Source organism: Cuculus canorus, chromosome 2 (genome assembly GCF_017976375.1).
Source record: "Cuculus canorus isolate bCucCan1 chromosome 2, bCucCan1.pri, whole genome shotgun sequence".
Taxonomy (NCBI): domain Eukaryota; kingdom Metazoa; phylum Chordata; class Aves; order Cuculiformes; family Cuculidae; genus Cuculus; species Cuculus canorus.
The window spans coordinates 49,578,599-49,595,731 of NC_071402.1; the positions used below are offsets into that span (position 1 = coordinate 49,578,599).

The following is a 17,133-nucleotide window of genomic DNA, read 5'->3' on the forward strand; positions in this document are numbered from 1 at the left end:
TTTAGGTGACCAATACTGAGGAACCAGATGAAATGCCATTGCCAGATTCTGAAAGCGTGTATGTTATTCCTGGAAGTATTTTGTTATGGAAGATAACTCCAAGACCCCCAAATTCAGCACAGGTCAGCTATGCTTCTGCTTACTTAGTGTGCTATCCTGTTATTTTGTGTGTTTAACACACAGCAAATACATGTTATCTTTTTTTATTAAAGTATGGATTTGCTTATTTACTGCAACGAACTTTCCCACTACAGTTGTAATGCCGTAGTGTGGGGTTGGAGGGTTAACTGCCGCAGGCATGAATCTAGATTTGGATGAATTTCTCTGGAAAATGGGATGCTTCATTTAGCTAGCAATATGTGGGATTTCCCCACTTCTTCTCTCTACCCTGGTCCCCCCACTAAGGCCACCTACCTTGTGAGAAGTTCCTTCTAAAGAGCTGTATTAAAGGACAGGCACTTCTTAGGAGATGTTTGCAAAGCCTATGTGGCATGAGTTGGTGTATGAAGGGCTGTGGAGCTGGAGAGACAGTGGGTGGAATACAAGGTTACGTGTGCAACTGGAAAGACAAAGAATTGGAACAAGAAAAGGTGCCCTCAGTGGGCACCTCTGAAGAGAAAAAATACCAATAGGACTGGAAAAAGAAGATAAGAGAAGAAATAGTGCACTGAGTAATCGGATGCTGGCCTGGTTAAACAGAAACACCAAGCATCACCTATACTCTGTGTAGTTGTGCTGGTATCTCAAGTATTTTTATCTTGAGTGATTAATAAAAATGCATTTGGATGTTTTTAGACAGCAGCTTTCTTGTGTGTTAAGGCTAGCAGTTTAGAGACATTGTAAAGTCACTTTTAAATCTGTCTTTGAATTTCAGATGTATAATTTTACTAGCTTTGCCATGGCTTTGAATGAGTTGGACAAAGAAATGGAGAGTGTCATTCCCAAAACTGACTGCCGGCTACGACCAGATATCAGAGCCATGGAAAATGGAGAAATAGGTAACTTGAATTATTGGCAAAGATGGCTTTATTTTTTGTTAAAGCTCAGGGACTGGGAAAAAATGAAATTTAAAGTTCAAGTTGTTAAATGAACTGTTAAAGTAGCTACCCATAATGTTGTTCCATGCTGCAAGACAGTAACTCTTTACTGCGGCCCTCAGGGCAGTGGTTTGCTTGTAGTGCAAGATACATCACCTGCCACTATTGGGTCTGGTTGAGATGGAGTTAACTTTCTTCATAGCACCTCATCTATGGTGCTGTGGTTTAGGTTGGTGACCAAAGCAGTGTTGATAACACCGTGGTGTTTCAGCTGGCTGAATGTTTGCACAGTGTTATGGCCTTGTCTGTTTCTGGGGTGGGCAAGAGCCTGGAAGGGGACACGGCTGGCCCAAACTGACCAAAGAGAGAATTCCATACCATATAACATCATGCTCAGCAATGAACTGTATGCTGTGGGGAAGTAGCTGTTGCTTGAAGACTGGCTAGGTACAGATTTGGTGGAAGGTAGTAAGGAGTTGCCTTTGCATCACTTTTTTCTCCTTTTCCCCCTTTCCTTTCCCTCCACCCCATTTCACTTAAACTGTCTTTATCTTGACCTGTGAGGTTTTTGCTTTTGCACTTTGATTCCTTAACTCACTGGTGTGGATGGGGGTGGGGAGGTGGCTTGAATGCTTCATTCCTGGCCAGTAACCCATCACGCTGCCTGGTTGCTTATCTTCTTATGGGTAAGCAAGACTCTTAAACTTCACAGCACTGTGCTTTTTATTTAGCTTTCAGGCTCTGCTGTGCTATATAGCCCTATAATTGGAGACTAGTCTAAGGAGACAAACTCTGAGCATCAAAAGGAAATGGAAGTATTTGTGAACTTCAGTTTTGTTTGCATCAGCCTCATGCTAAAGGAGTGTTTCTTGAGGGAGTTTTGAGAAATGCAGTGAAAACTACTGATGTGAAATTGCAACCCCAAACAAGCTTTATGCAAAATTATTCATCTGGCATTAACCATTGGGCATTGAACACTTCTGTTGTCCTAAACTGGTGAGGTAGAAATACATATAAGACATTCAGTGAGTAGAAATAGTGTGCTTTTCAGAAACCTCAGATATTGTTACTCGAGATGCCACAGTTAAGTGTGTTTTAATCTTTTGACGTGTGACTTGGTGTTAATACTTCTGTATGTTGCGTAACAGCCTTACCCTGGCCCTCTCTTGCTCTTTTTTCTTTAGCATTTTGTGTATTAAAGTAGAGTGGCCAGGTCTATAAATTACAAGTGTGAGGGCCTTTGCTTTTCCTGGATTGCTGAGTGGTTGGAGCAAGTCATACAATCATAGAATGATTTCGGTTAGAAGACACCTTAAAGATCATCCAGTTCCAGCCCCCCTGCCATGGGCAACGACACCTTCCACCAGATCAGCTTGCTCAAAGCCTCATCCAGCCCGGCCTTGAGCACCTCCAGGGAGGGGGCATCTACAACTTCTCTGGGTGATCTGTGCCAGTGTCTCACCACACTCCCAGGAAAAAGTCTTCCTAATAGCGCCTGTCTTTCAGCGTAAAACTGTTATCACCTGTCCTATCACTGCATTCCCTGATAGAGCCTCTCAGCTTTTCTTAAGTACTGGAAAGCTGCTCTGTGAGGTCTCCTTGGAGCTTTCTATTCTCCAGGCTGAACAACCCCAACTCTCTTTGCCTGCTCCTATATGGGAGGTGCCCCAGCCCTCCTCTGGATTAAACTTCTGATTGTTTCACCTACGTAACACCACAAATGGCTGTGACGACTTCTGATTAAATAGTCTGAGATCTAGATATGAAAGACAGTAAAGCAGGCGCAATACAGTGCAGTTGTACTTGTGAAGTTTTTTTCTTACAAGCTGATAACCGCTTACTTGAGGCTTTTAGAAAAGCAGATCAGTGAATTCCCACAACCGATCCCTCATGTCTGTACAATTCTTTTGTGGCCAGCAGGATGGACATGCTTGGTTCACAGCACCACCAGTAATTTGTATGAACTTGAATTACAAAGAACTATGACAGACCATATTCGTTGACTATACTAACAGCATAAAGTTTGTCTAGCTGATAGATTGATAAATAGGCAGTTTGTTAGTAGCTAGCAGGGTAACTGGACCTGGTTAAGTCATCCAGAAATTATTTTTCTGAGCCACTTCTAAAATACATACAAAATGCTTTTTGAGGATTCAAGTATGGAAAGATCAACCTTCACCTAATCTAGTTCTTCATCCGATTTACTCCTCAGACCTTCTGACAATTCCTTCTGCCAAATGGAGACAACTGTCCTTGTTTAGGACTGTGACTTCTGCTACTTTATGAAGGATGCTGCAGAGAGGCAATCCTTTGTGGCTTGGAATATTCATTTCCAAACCTGTGCTGATCATGAACTACGCATTAGTAACAATTTCCCCCAATCCTTAGCAAGGAGGTGGCCAGAATTCTGAAATTAATCCAGCATATCTTAGTCAGTTTTCCTACTGAAATAATAAACTTTGGGTATTCCACCTCTCCTAGCTCACATTTGCTGTTATGGAAACATATTTTCAGGGTTTTCAAGCCATGGATAAACATGTATTTAACACTTTTAAAGACTGGGATTCTATTGGCTGATGTTGTGCCACAGCTGGCCTGGCTTTGCTCTTAAACTAAACCAGAAGCTCTTCTGTGTTATGTAGAAGGCTTAAATGGACAGCTTTTGCTACTTCCCTTATTTATTTGCTGAGTCAAACAGAGTAATATGTCTCTTATTTTATACTTTAACTGCTTCTCTATTTTTATTTGTGTATTTTTACTCGTTCAAGATCTGGCTAGTGAAGAAAAGAAGAGGCTAGAAGAAAAACAAAGGACCGCCCGCAAAAATCGTTCAAAGTCCGAGGAAGACTGGAAGACGAGGTTAGTGTGCCTGGCTCTGCATGTGTGTAGTTCTATAAAGGTTCTGAACATTGAGGTTAACTGCCAGTCCATGTCAGATGTGCAGTGTTATGTCAGTATGAAGAGCTGACGTTGGATTTGGCAGAGCCACTTTTGTATTGGCAGACTTAGTCCCTGCAGGTTGTAGCACTTCCAGAGGGAAGCGTCAGGCTTGGTCTCGATCTTGGTTCCTCCCCTCTCACTGCTTGCACACCCGATTTCAGATTAAAACTATGTTATCTTTTCTGAGCATCTCTTGGTTCTGACAGTACAAAGATGTTGCCACCAGTAGCTCCTTGTAAGGACTATTGTTGCTGATTAATTTATAATTGCCTCAAATTTGCTTGCTTGTCTGAAGAGAGGAGGAAGTGCTTCCTGGGGTGAACTTGATAGCTCGCTACCTATGACTTCTCAGATCAGTTTCTGTGTTGGCAATACTCTATTACCACTGCAGACAGTTATTCTCAAAGTTGGTGAAATAACTTCATCACCTAGATATCTAAGTCATTTTCTCCTTTCTGAGGGTTACTGGCTACAAAAGTTAGAGTTAAGGGAAAGGTTAGCTTACAAGGGATCTGCCCAGGTGGCTTGTTGAATTTTTTTGGTTTTTTTTCCCCACTATAAAATGAGAGGAGTCAGTTGGGAGCTCTTACACACAAGCTAAGTAGAAACTGAAAATATAGGCAAATGAATCTAGTTTGATCAGACAAGGTCTGTTTAAAAATGTAGTAATAAATTGCTGGTGTAGTAGGTGTAGTAATAAATTGCATAGAGAAAATATAGTAGGGCTAAGCTCTAAAAATAAGCAAACTTCATCTCTTCCTTATTAACTAGCTATTAATAAATCCTGTGGATTAAATACCTTTAAAATGTTTATTTAACTATAAATCGCTTTTTTCTTTTTTTCAAATGAAGTCACCCATCATCCCAGAGTCCCAGGTTTGGATATGTCTGCCTTTGTTTTTTTTCCTGTGCCTGCTCTCTTGAAGTGTTGGGTTTGTTTGCCCTGAGGCTGGTGGAAAATAACATCTTTGTAATGCTTCCAAGTAAATCTGTTCAGTGCTGAGCAGCCTTGTGCCTCCCCCTTCTTTTCCTGAATTCAGAGTGGTTCAGGCACTCACCGAATGTTTTCAAAGCAACGGATAGTTATAGTGTTCTTCCAGGTGTCTGGAGTAGCTAAGGTATAGCTTAAAGCACCCAGGGCTGGTGTTGGAAACTAGGGAATTCCTAGGGGCAACTCAGAGTAATGTTTTTTTTTTGGTCTATAATTAGTGCAGACACCATTCACAAGGTTCTTCAGTTGCTGTTGTGCAGGTGCTGTATACCTGCTCAGCACTTGCCTGGGATATCCTCTAAGAACCCTTTGCTTTCCGGGATGCTTCTGCTTTGGCAGAAAATTCCTAGTGTCCAATCTCTTTAGTAGGAATGCCAGGTGTGACTGCCTCCAAAGAGGGAATGCAAAGTGTGTAGGAAGAGTTGTGCTTCAGGAAGAAAAAAAAAATGTGTACTCTGAAGGGAAAATCTACCTGTTCCCAGAAGGTCAGCTGTAGCTCTTCATCTGCAGTGTAATACAAACTTAACTGCTGCAGTTTCCTTGCCACAGGAAAGTGGGCTTCTTACTTGGTCTAGTAAAGTTCATCTCTTGTAAGGAAATTCTCCCAAGTGCCTAGTGATTTTTTTTTAAATTATTTGGAATCAGCTTTAGAAATGGGGTCTCTTTTTGAAGAAGACATTCATGTTAAACACAGTGTTTTAAAGACTGATCAGTGGCCTGAAATACAGGAATGGTCCATTTTTTTGGTGGAAATCAGTCCGTTCCTTCCCCCATCACTTACCTGGCTGAGTTATCCGATTGCTCGGGCTCTCCTAGGTGTTCAAGACTTAATTCTTCCCATTGCCTTTTCCCCTTCCTATTGATGTTTGTGGTGTCTGGAGGAAGGGCACATGGTCTTGACCAGTACAGGTGTTGAAGGCACTAATGACGAATTGGGTGGTAGAATTCCTTAATGTGAGAGAGGAGGTGACTGCTTATAGCCCAGCCTGTCAGCACACACTTAGCTCTGGAATGAGCTGCTATTACCTGTGAACTAGGAGGTGAACTAGACGTACATGCACCAGTTACTTTGAATTTGTTAATGCATCCTGTGTGGAGGTGATGCAGTGGGGAACCTTGTGAAGTAGCAGCATTGAATGATTCCTGCCTTCTGTTCACTTTAGCTCACTTAACCAGGACAGCAGGAGAACTGCTGTGTTTGACTCTTTGAGTGTACCACCATGAAGATCATAGAATCTCAGAATAGTTTGGGTTGGAAGGGACCTTAAAGATCATCTAGTTCCAACCCCCCTGCAATGAGCAGGGACACCTCCCGCTAGATCAGTGTTACAAAACGGTTCAAAGCATATCTTCTGATATGCATCTCAAATTTCTTGAGCCTATTGGTTGCCCTGTTTTATAACATGACATTGCAATACTGGTGGCCTTTATGCTTTTTGCTTTTTAAAGAGATTGAGTCATATTTGGTCTGAATGCGCTTTAATTTCTGTTCTGAAACTTTATGGTACCACAGAGGGGAAGAGCTGAGTTAAAATGGGCTGTCTTGCACACACATGATTTACTTACATGAGTGTGTTCAATGCAGTGAGGCAAATAAAGCAAGAACTGGCTTTTGTGGCCAGTGAAGCGGTGAAAGGAAGCTGTGGAGCGTATTAATCACAGAAACAGCTTCTAGCAGACTGACTTGTGCCATAAACTTAGCTTGGCAAAGTACAACAGAGGTTAAAATGGTAGAGGTCTGGTACTGTGCAGGCCACTGGTGAGGCAGAATATGGAGTAACTGGGACCAAACAGAAAAGTGTTCACTAATGTACTGCAGGATTGCCGGAAATGGGTGTGGGAGGGAAGGAAGGAGGAGGAATTTGTGCTATAGTGAATTGACAGGGTTGCACTCGCCACTAGGGAATGTTTGCTAGTTGTGTGACCTTCTTTCACAACTAGCCCTCTGCCCAAGGTTATAGACACATGCACATGTAACCTGTGTGTACATCTATAGTGCCTCCATGTGAGGTGGGAGGGGAGAGGGAAGGAGAGAAAAGAAGGGCCTCAACTTCTGTGTTTCCACCAGCTTAGCAAAAGCTTGCCAGTGACTTTGTGCAGATGGAATTAGCTTTCTGGTCATTCAGATGAGGCTCAGAGTGCTAACAGTGTAAAAGAAACAGTGAAGTTACAATGAGCCAGGACTTCTTCTGCAACCCATGTGTGGTATTTCATCTACACTGAAGGTGTAGCTGGCACACTTGTTTTAAGTGCGTTGCAAAACAAGGCTTTGAAAAAAAACAAGGGGAAATCTAGATCTCAGGGAAACAATGTTTTTCTGTTTTCAAGACTGCAGTGCTTGTGGTGTTTACATGTCTTGCAAAAACTGTTAGTGCTTATGCATGCCAAAATGGCTGTTCACAACTGCTTTGAAATAAAAGTATACCTGTCCTTACTTTATGTAATAGTCCTGACTGTGTCGAGTGACAAAATACTGGTGTTGATAACCTCACCTAGGAAACATTCAAGCTGTGTGGTGTATCAAGGAGATCCAACCACTGCAGATGACCTCATATTCACTAATGAATTTAAAACCAAGAGGGGTCCTGCAATTGCGGTGTAATAACTTTGAACAGTAAACTGCTGAACATGCAGCAAAGCAGTTCTGAACTTCTAAAAAGGTGTGTGTTAATAGCTTCACTAACATGCTGTATGTTTCCTTGCAGATGGTTCCACCAAGGCCCCAATCCCTATACTGGTACGCAGGACTGGCTTTATTCTGGCAGCTACTGGGACAGAAACTACTTTAACTTGCCTGATATTTATTAAAATGCAATAAGGAGCCTGTGACTGATAAAAATAAGTCTTAATCTGTTTTAATGCTTTCCCTTGTTTTACTTATCTCCTGAAAAACTGACATGTTATCAAAGAGAATATAAAGCATCTCCACAGTAAATCTGGTGGTACCTGATCCGCAGTCCCATAAGCAGGGGAATAATTTTTCTGGCTGATGGTGGGTCCTGTGGACAAAGTCAGTCGCCATGGTTCTGAGCTGCCCTGTGTGCAGAATACACCTATATTAGGTTGTGGTGTATGAGGGATAGAACACCTTCGACTGTTCTGTGAATACTTTCTTTCATAGATAACATTGGCACAAGTAAAACTGGTTTTATTTATTGTGACATGGGAATGTTTAAAAGCACACACAGTAACTGCAATATTCTGTTCTTAAATGAAGAATGGTGTGTCACTTTTGTAAAGATGTAATTTTTCATAAAGTGACTTTTCTTTTACTAAAGTAACTCCCTTGAATCCTGAGCTCTGATCAGATTCCAGGAGTGTTCCCGTGTCTGGAGCATTAATGCAGTTGTGACATTACTCAAAGGTATTTATTCAATGTTTTGTGCAGTGTGTTTTGGATTTTGCTCTTCTGTTTTGTTACCAACCTTTATGGTTTAAGGAATTAAGAGCCATTTAAATATCCATGGATTTGATTTGAACTGCACACTAGTAACAGGTTTTAAAAGAATCTGTTTCATGCACTAGAAGTTCTGGTGCCCAGCACCACTACAAAAAGAATAACCTAATCAGTCCAGGACCCAGCTGAAACATGGCAGGGGGGGACAGGACCTGTGTCTGTACTGTGCAGACTCCCTGGGAGGAAGTCTTGTGCATTTCAGAGGTAGTACAGCACCTCAGTGAGGCCTCCTGTGCACAGCTGCTTTACCCCTTTTCAGTGGGGTGCATTCAATCTTAGAGTGTAAGTTTATATTGAACTGTGTACAGAGCTTCTAGAGGGCAAACTGCTCTTTGTACAATATTTTAACTGCTGTCTGGAGGTTAGTGTTAATTGAATAATTTAATTGCTACTAAATAAAGGCTTCAAAACTACTTGCATCCAGTCTAAAGTTGAGTGGTGTTTGACAGCACTGACCCTTTCTGCCCAAGCCTGCTGCAAAAGCTGCTGCAATGATGCTGTTATTGAGCTTCCCTGTGCTTTGGGGAAAGAGAAGAGAAGCCCCTAAACAGGAACAGTCCGATTACGGAAGGTGGGATTGTCTGGGGAACTGAGAGCTCCGTCCTGGAATATGCAGTGAGGCTACAGCTCTAGCCTTGAGGATTGACTAGTGAAACTGTTAATAAGGTAATGAGATCCTTTCTATTTTTACTCTTTGCTCCTAGAATTACACAGATAGTTATGCTAAGACTTATTTGCATAGATAAGGGAAAGCCTTTTCTTTGGCAGTCTTTCACAGGAGGGCCCAGCTCTCACAGTGTGGTGTAGATGCTGAAATTTAATACCTGCACTGTCTCTTGGAAGCTCCATCTCTGTGCTTAAGCCTCCCCTCTGGACAGTATTTCTTGAAGTCGGTCTTAATTCCTGCAGAACTTCATGGGGAATCCTGAGATCATAGAAGGGTTTGAGTTGGAATTAGATGATCTGTCAGATCCCTTCCAACTCCCCTGCCATGGGTGGGGACATGTCCCACTAAATCAGGCTGCCCAAGCCCCCATCCAACCTGTTCTTGAACACCTCCAGGCATGGGGCAGCCATAACTTCCTTGAGGAACCTGTGCCAGTGCCTCACCACTCTCACAGTGAGGAATTCCCTCCTTATGTCCAGTCTAAATCTGCCCCTCTCCAGTTTATAGCCATTCCCCTTACTCCTGTCACTACGGGGCAGTCTGGCTGATGGGTCTATGCTTCAGGTCACACAGCATTGAACATTCAGTGGTAGGATAAACAAAGCATTTAGTTCCTGCCTGCCCGTCTGGGTTCAAGAGGGGGAAATGTCTGCACAACATCAACTTTTCTTCTGTTGTTTTGAATGACTTCTTACTTCAAGTTTGCCATATTTACATGAGCACAGCTGTATAGTTGTGAAACCTCTAAAGCAAACAAAGGTTCTTGATTTCTTGACCCCTTCCTTGAAGTATAGCCTCAGCTGTCCTCTCTGATAAACACCTCTAGTTTGAATGCATTGACCATGTGTGAGAGTAATTCCTTCTCGCGTTAGTTGCAAGTATGATTCCTGTCTTGATTGTGATACTTGTGTAGCGTTCCTTCCTGGAGCGTAACCCCAGCCTCCTGGGTCCACTGAGCTGTGGCTGGGTCTGGGATCATACACCATTTAGCACTGAGGAAGCTGGGCCACTCTTTGGTGAAACAGCTGCAGCAGATGTGTCTCTGGTCGCAATTCACACAAAGTTAACACTTGGGATTGTTGTGCTATGCTTAGAAAGCATAAAACGCATGGGAATGCAGTTCTGATGGCTTTTTTTGAGCACTTGCATGAAGTTATTTGATTTATTATAAAATCCATTCCTCCTGAACTCTTCCTGAAATCCAAACACTCTCTCTTCTTGACCTGTTTATAAAACAGCATGAACTTAACAGAAAGTGTGCAGTGAGAGCTACATTAATTGCTACCTACACGCCCTCTAGAGGGTGTTTTGCCACACTTTGGCTGCAGGCATAGTACGGCATTCAAAATTTGAGGGTTCAAGATACGTGTAAATGAGATTAAAACTTAGTAGTACTGATTCCAGAGTAACCAATTGCAAAGTGCAACAAGCAGAGGAAAGCATTGGGTCGGTTATATATGGCAGTTAGTTTAACCACTATTCTTAAGCCTTATTTTATTTTGAAAAGGATGAAATAAAGCTTTTAGTAATGAAATCCAAATGCTAGCATTTCCCTCTGCAGGACACGCGCAAGAAGCAAGCTTACTTCTTCATGACGCTGCTCTGAAAATGGGGCTTGATGTAATGGCACTGCCCTCTACCACTAAACTTCCCATAGAGGATTTATACCTGTATGCTTACCACCAGCTGATGAGCTGTTCTTCACAGCCATCGCATCATCCAGAGGGTACGCAACTAAAAACCATCAGGTACACATGGCTTAGCTGCAGTTTCAGCTGCAGAATTAGAATTAGGAGTTGGCCTGTCTGTTTCCTCATCACCGAGCCTGGCACCCGGGACTGCAGTGAACCCTCTCCTGGCACCTGCACCTTGCTGTGTGAAGATGGCACAGCCAGGAGTTGGTTTCCAGTCCTCTATGTTCTGAAGATCAGAGCCCACTACAACAAAAGGTGAAGCACCTTCCCTCTTGCTTTCTTCTTGCATCCTGTAAATTGTAGCAGATACTTGTGGCAGCTGACCACATGGTTGATCTTCCTCACTGGCACAATGGAGGGTTGTCTGGGAATAAGGAACACGACCTCCAGCAGGAAGAAGGGATGGTGGTGATTTTTGACCTTGTCTCCGTAGAGGTTCCATGCATTAGAGTGTGGGGATGGCTGTCCTTCACCTAATGCCATGGCTACAAGGATAAAAATAAGAGTGCTGGTATATCAGAAGCAGCAAATTCCAGACACTGTAAATCCTTATGTTTAAAAAAAACCCACTGACACTTGATGAAATCAGGTGGTTGGAGAAGAGAGCTGGGATAGCAAATGCTGTTTTGTATAGGGCTGAAAAACACCTGCAGCCAAGAAAAGTAAAACTTATGGTCAGAGGCTCTTCTGGGTAAGCATTTTGTCTGGTATTTCTGACAAACTTAATTTTCAAACTCCCCTAAAAGCATGGGTTTTCTTAAAAGAGCCGATTTATAGATCTGCCTAAGCTCAGCTCTGCTGAGAACTCATGTTTTCCTGCCACCTGGGACAGGGTTTGGACAGATGCTGCAGTACCAGGGAGGCTCCGGGCAGGGAGCTCTGTCCTGGAGGGTTTCTACAGCTCGGTAAGGGAGGAGCTGGGCATGGCACCACAGGGCAGAGATGCCGGTGAGGGTCTCACCAACAAAGGTGAGCTGTGTGTGGGACTGCTGCTCAGTTCTCAGCCCACTCAGCACAGCTGCAGAAACCTACCAGGCTTGAGGCAGCACAGGCAACCACCACTGTTCGTTTCTCCAAGTGGAAAACCTGCTAGGTCAGTTCTGGAATACGAAATATTTCAGGGAAGAATAAAGACTAGGTCTTCAGCTGGTCCCCTCTCTTCAGCCACAGGGCACATGTAATAAGTCTTAGGTCTCCCCTGCCTGCTTCAGAAAACATGGCTTGTTTGAGCAAGACTATTGGGCATCTCTGCACTCTTTCCCATCAGTCCTATCTGCATATTTACCTGCAGGAGTCCTGCCCAGAGCCAACCCCTTCTCTTGGAACAGAGGCAGAGAGACCTAAAGCATGTGCAGTGGGCCAAGCAGACAGCGTTGGGAGGGTAGTTTCTTACATGTCTACCCTGCATTGCACTGAAATGGGTGCTTTTCCCCTTTAAGGACCACTGATGAAGCTGTGCAGCTGGAAGCTGAAACACAAAGATGACAGAAAGAGCCAAACTTTCTTACCTGGCAAGACATAAACTTACTCAGCTAATTAATTCTACCTGTGCTGCAGATTCCATTCTCTCAGGATGGCACACGAAATCATCAGCAGATGGACCTAAGGTTGCAGCACTTAAGCGCTGGCCTGCATTTAAAGGCCGCTCAGCCTTCAACAGACAAGCTGGTCTACAAAGGGAATTACTATTTTCTGTGGGAACTACACAAGCTGGAACCTCTTCATCCACAATCAGCTCATCATCCGAACACAGTGATACAGCCTCTGTGTTTAAGGTAACCTCACATTCATTGGAGGAAGGTAGAGCCTGCAGTGGATCTTTAGGAACAGGTAATGGTGGTGGTGAAAGAGATTATAGTTATGGTTCTTCCCACAGGGGAGCCAAGGAAGCTTGACTTAAACCATTTGTTGGGGCATCAGCCTGGCTGCCTGAGGGCCCTAATTCTCCAGCTATGGAGGACTGACTGCACTCCTTGCTGTGACCCAACAGCTTCAGGTGCTGGAACAGCAGAAACATCTTCAGCAGCACCTTCTGCTGGTGTAGATTCATTCTCTGAGGTCTGAGTCTTCATGAAAAATCTGCACACTGGTTGCCACATGTCTCTCAGAATAAAAAGAATCACTGTTACCTAGCACACTGGTAACAGCAGGGACACACACCACCAGTTCATGTCTCTCAGGGGCTGAGGCTCCATCAGATCCAGGGGGGTAAATTGTTTTCTGCAATGGAATTGGCAATTGATGGTGTTGAATTACTTTAGAGCTATACTGAATACCAGGTTCCTCAAGGTCTTCCCTCCATGTCAGCACACCTGTTCCTTTGCTTGGGCTCACCCAGAAAACAAGGTATCTGTGTACACTGGTATCTTCCATTCCCTCCTTCCTGTTTTCTGCAAGGTAAAAAGCATGTAACGACAATACTTGACCAACTGTTTCCATTTAAATAAAGCTAAGATGAAATTAAGTGAAAGATGTTCCTTCCTTGGGCAGGGGGGTTGGAACAGATTATCTTTAAAGGTGATTCCATGATCATGAAAAAAATCACTGCGTGCGATCATTTAATGCAACATTTGCAAATGCATCAAAAATCAGCACTGCAACATCCACCAGTCGTTACAAGAAGAAAACTGCTTCGAGTGCTGAAATCTGTAGTGGTTCACTCTTTCAGAGGAGATCCCAACCTAGGAATAAAATAGTAGCACTTTCCGCTCATAGCTGGGGCTTCAGTTCATTGCTGTAGTGACCTTAGTGCGTAGCACTCAATCTATAGACCAAGGCTGTCTCAAGGGCCAGATGGTTCCAGAGTTACTTAGAACCCAGCTTAGTTGGCCTTTTTGCATAAAGAGGATATTTGAAGCTGCTGACAGAGTAACCAGGTGCTGGAGACCCAAACCAGTGGGGCAGATACAAACAGGCTGTGGGCTAGACAATGCTTCCATATGACTGCTCCCACACAACCTTCCTTTTGCACCGCGTATCCAGCCCTTATAGCCAAGCCCACGGAGCAGTCCAAAGCTCCCAGGACTTCCTAAAGGAATTAGCATCCCACAGGACTAAATCATCTTTTCATAAACAAAGAGATAAAATATCTCTTTGCAAAGAATAGGTAAGTGTAAAGTCTTTGTCAGCTTCAGAGGTGATAAATCGCACTGCGATATCTTAAAATGACCAAAAGCATCCAGACTCTTCTCTATACTCAAGTACAGCATCCTAGGGGACTAATTCTTCCCACATTAAATAGGAGCAAGTGCTTTCTGGAGATGCCTCCCTTTCCAATACCCCAGAGCCTCTTTCACATGACTAGACACAGATAAGATGCATCCCATAAGAAGTGAAAACTACTTGCATCCACTCAGGTTGGAACACTGTCTCAAAATGTCTTAAAAGAACAAATAGCAACTATTTTACTCCTAATGAACTGGTAACTTTTCATCTAGTTTTGGATGCCCGGAAAACAGAAACGGAGATTAAGCTGGAGTAGGACAGCATGTGGAAATTTCTTTGTCTTCCGGTGAAGCACCAGTAGGATCAAACCTTTTTGAAAGGCAATATGGAAATAGAGTGCAGAACACTTCAGCAATGTCATCTGGGTTGTTTACTATGACAGCCCAGCTCATCCCCTCAAGCAGGGTTTTGAGGCCACGTGGAACAATCAGCCTGATCTTTGAAGACTGCATCCTTGCCCACTCAAGTCAGCTTACAGTTTCTTATCCATACAAACACAACACCTCAGTTGAGCGTCTACCCTGCCCCAGAGTGAACTGTCTAACACTGATGGCATGATCACAGCTGCTCGTTCCCTGCCATGCCATCAATAACCCTCCACCTCTTCCCAGACTCCTTTAACGTTAAGGGGGTATTCGCCATTTGCACTGACCAAATCCTTCACTGCTCCTCCGCACCTTCAGGCAGAAGGAGGCACAGTCAGGGGGACCAACTAGGGAACCCCGGTGTGAACTCAAACCCGTGCCACGAACTCCCTTTTTAAAGACAGAACCCACCAAAGCAGTGGGTGATGTGCTACAAAAGCCATTCATCTTCAAGCAAAGAGTTTACAGGACATTTCTTCCTCCCATCCCTTCCAGTACTTGTTTGCTCCTGGCTCCTGCTGGCACCCCTCCCACAAGGGCAGTGGGCAGGTCAGCCTGAAGTCACCACAACCAAGCCAGGAGGGTGTGACGTTGCAGCACCTGCACGTCATCAGCACAACAATAGCTCCGACACTGTGGCCTTGCTGTCTGGTTTGTTGAAAATACATTTATTTAAAATTAAAAAGGAGCAGGAGGTGAAATACACAATTAAAATTTACCCTTAGGCAAGGTAAGTAAATTTACTCACCAGCAAGGGTTTTCTTACTGCAACAGACACCTCGATTTCTATTGTCAGCACAAGAACCGGTGTATCTAATGTGCACGACCATTTGAGCACAATTCTATTTATAACCCTCTAATAAAGTATTTTCAGACCAAAGTCCAGTGTCGAGGCTGCAATCACGCAGGGGAAGCAGCAGAAGGGCAGTGAGGGCAAGGCCGAGCACCCACAGGTGCTGCCCACCATGGGGCACAGGGCAAGCAAGCATCCAATGATCTGCTGCATGTCCTCCCTTCCCGCAGGAGAGTGAAACCCTTTCCCACATTCTGCCACTGACTTGCCTTCAAGTGCATACCCAACTGAACCCACAGCACAGGCAGAAACCCTCCAAGGAACTGTTTTGCCTTTACCAAAACACCAGTTTCTTCCCAGCACGCGAAGAGTGTAACTTTGTGCTCAACCTCAGGTTGGGAGGACCCCACAGCATTCCGTGGAAAGCAGAAAGGCTGAAGCCCTCCCAGCCCTCCACCAGCCTCAGCAGAATGGGCAGGTGCGCAAATCCATCCCCAACTCACAGCTCGGTCTTTTAAGATAGGTGATGTGCACCAACCAACGGACTTAAAGCTGTGTTACAGATTACAAAATAGAGCACCTGAGAAGCAATGTTCTGTGGGGACCTCCACCAGGAGCTCAAAGAAAACAGCTGAGGACTGTAACCTCTTCAGCCACGGCAGCTACACCCAAAGAGGAACCAGATAATATGGCTCTGTTTGTATTGCAGAACCTTATGATTGCAAAGGCAAAAACTGAAATACACTTCAGCCATCCAAGGGATAGCATTCGTTTTCCAGTACACACTTTCAGCAGATACATGCAAGATCTTTTTCTGTTCCAATGAAACACAAACAAAGAAGGCTGAAACAAGCACAAAGAAGGTAATCGTAGGGTGTCATATTTTCAAGGTTACCACTAACTGGGTTTCTGAGGATCACAAAGGCAGGAAGATCCCAGGTGCCAGCCATGATCAGGAACCTGCTGTGGGATAAAATCTTTAATCCACCAACAATGCCACAGACCATTCTTAATGAAGGTTGGAAAACCATCATCTATCCACTTGCTCCTGCACTCCTGGATGCTTGTATCTCTACAAAAATCCAAGGAGAATCCCAGCAGCATTGAAGATTTAAGATTCAAGCGTCACCGCTGCTAAAGTACTTAGACTATCTACAATAGCTTCTGTTAATAAGTAACATATTCATAAGAGTTCATGCAAAAATAACCATGTATCACTTTCAAGTTAATTCACTGGTAAGTATGCTAATGGTAAACTCACCACAAAAATGCTTCTTCCATAAGAGAATCCTTAGAAAGTAATTTCTTATTAAGAAAACTTCACAACAGCTCATCAGTCCTGAAGAGTCACAATACAGATCATGACATTAAAATAGTTAAGTACGAGTAAGCCATGACTTAGGAAACTAGGAACAGCAGGTTTCCTATGCAAAGAATAAGAGACACTTAAAAAATATGAGGACTAGAAAATGTATCATTTCTGGAGTCAGGATAGTAATTGGAAGTCTGGATTTCTGTACTGAGAACAAATGGAAGCAACAAGACTTCATAAAGGCATGAAACATACCTGTGGCAAAGGCAGTCATGTGGTCAATTCAAAACCATCCTCAATGAATACAGATCAGAAGATAACTTGTAAATTTGCGTCGTTTGAAAATTTCCCAGATTCTAGGTCTACAAAGCTCTGCACAGCAAAAGCTTCAGAGATGTTTAAGTACAGATGTCACAAACAACAGAAAATATTATTATTAGAAGTAACCAAACAGAAGCATAAACCTCCTCAAATATTTAAAAAGGCTTCAGCCCCTAACAGAAGTGTATCTGTCTGAAACTTAAGAAAAGCACATAGGAAAAAAAAAACGTCTGGAAACAAATTCACTGCGCTTAGAACTTTTAATGTTGATTTTGGAAGCCACCTAGAGTAAACGTACCATACAAAATGCACCAGCTACTCTAGTAAAACA

At 43.5% G+C, this 17,133-nt stretch overlaps 1 protein-coding gene across 9 annotated transcripts in view; it reads left to right on the plus strand.

Moving 5' to 3' along the window:
* Window positions 1–12,888, plus strand: part of OSBPL1A (oxysterol binding protein like 1A) — an 85,333-nt gene extending 72,445 nt beyond the window's left edge. For 2 of the 9 annotated variants that reach the window (XM_054058256.1, XM_054058257.1), the window contains exons 25-28: window positions 6–122; window positions 875–998; window positions 3,806–3,896; window positions 4,830–6,174. In XM_054058256.1, coding sequence (XP_053914231.1) covers window positions 6–122; window positions 875–998; window positions 3,806–3,896; window positions 4,830–4,980 — 483 coding nt within the window. In that variant the 3' untranslated portion in view covers window positions 4,981–6,174. Of the gene's footprint in view, window positions 1–5; window positions 123–874; window positions 999–3,805; window positions 3,897–4,829; window positions 6,175–7,673; window positions 10,819–12,225 lie in introns of those variants that run through there. The other 7 variants (XR_008448470.1, XR_008448472.1, XR_008448468.1 and 4 more) reach the window with 7 other exon arrangements.
* Window positions 12,889–17,133: the final 4,245 nt, after the last annotated feature.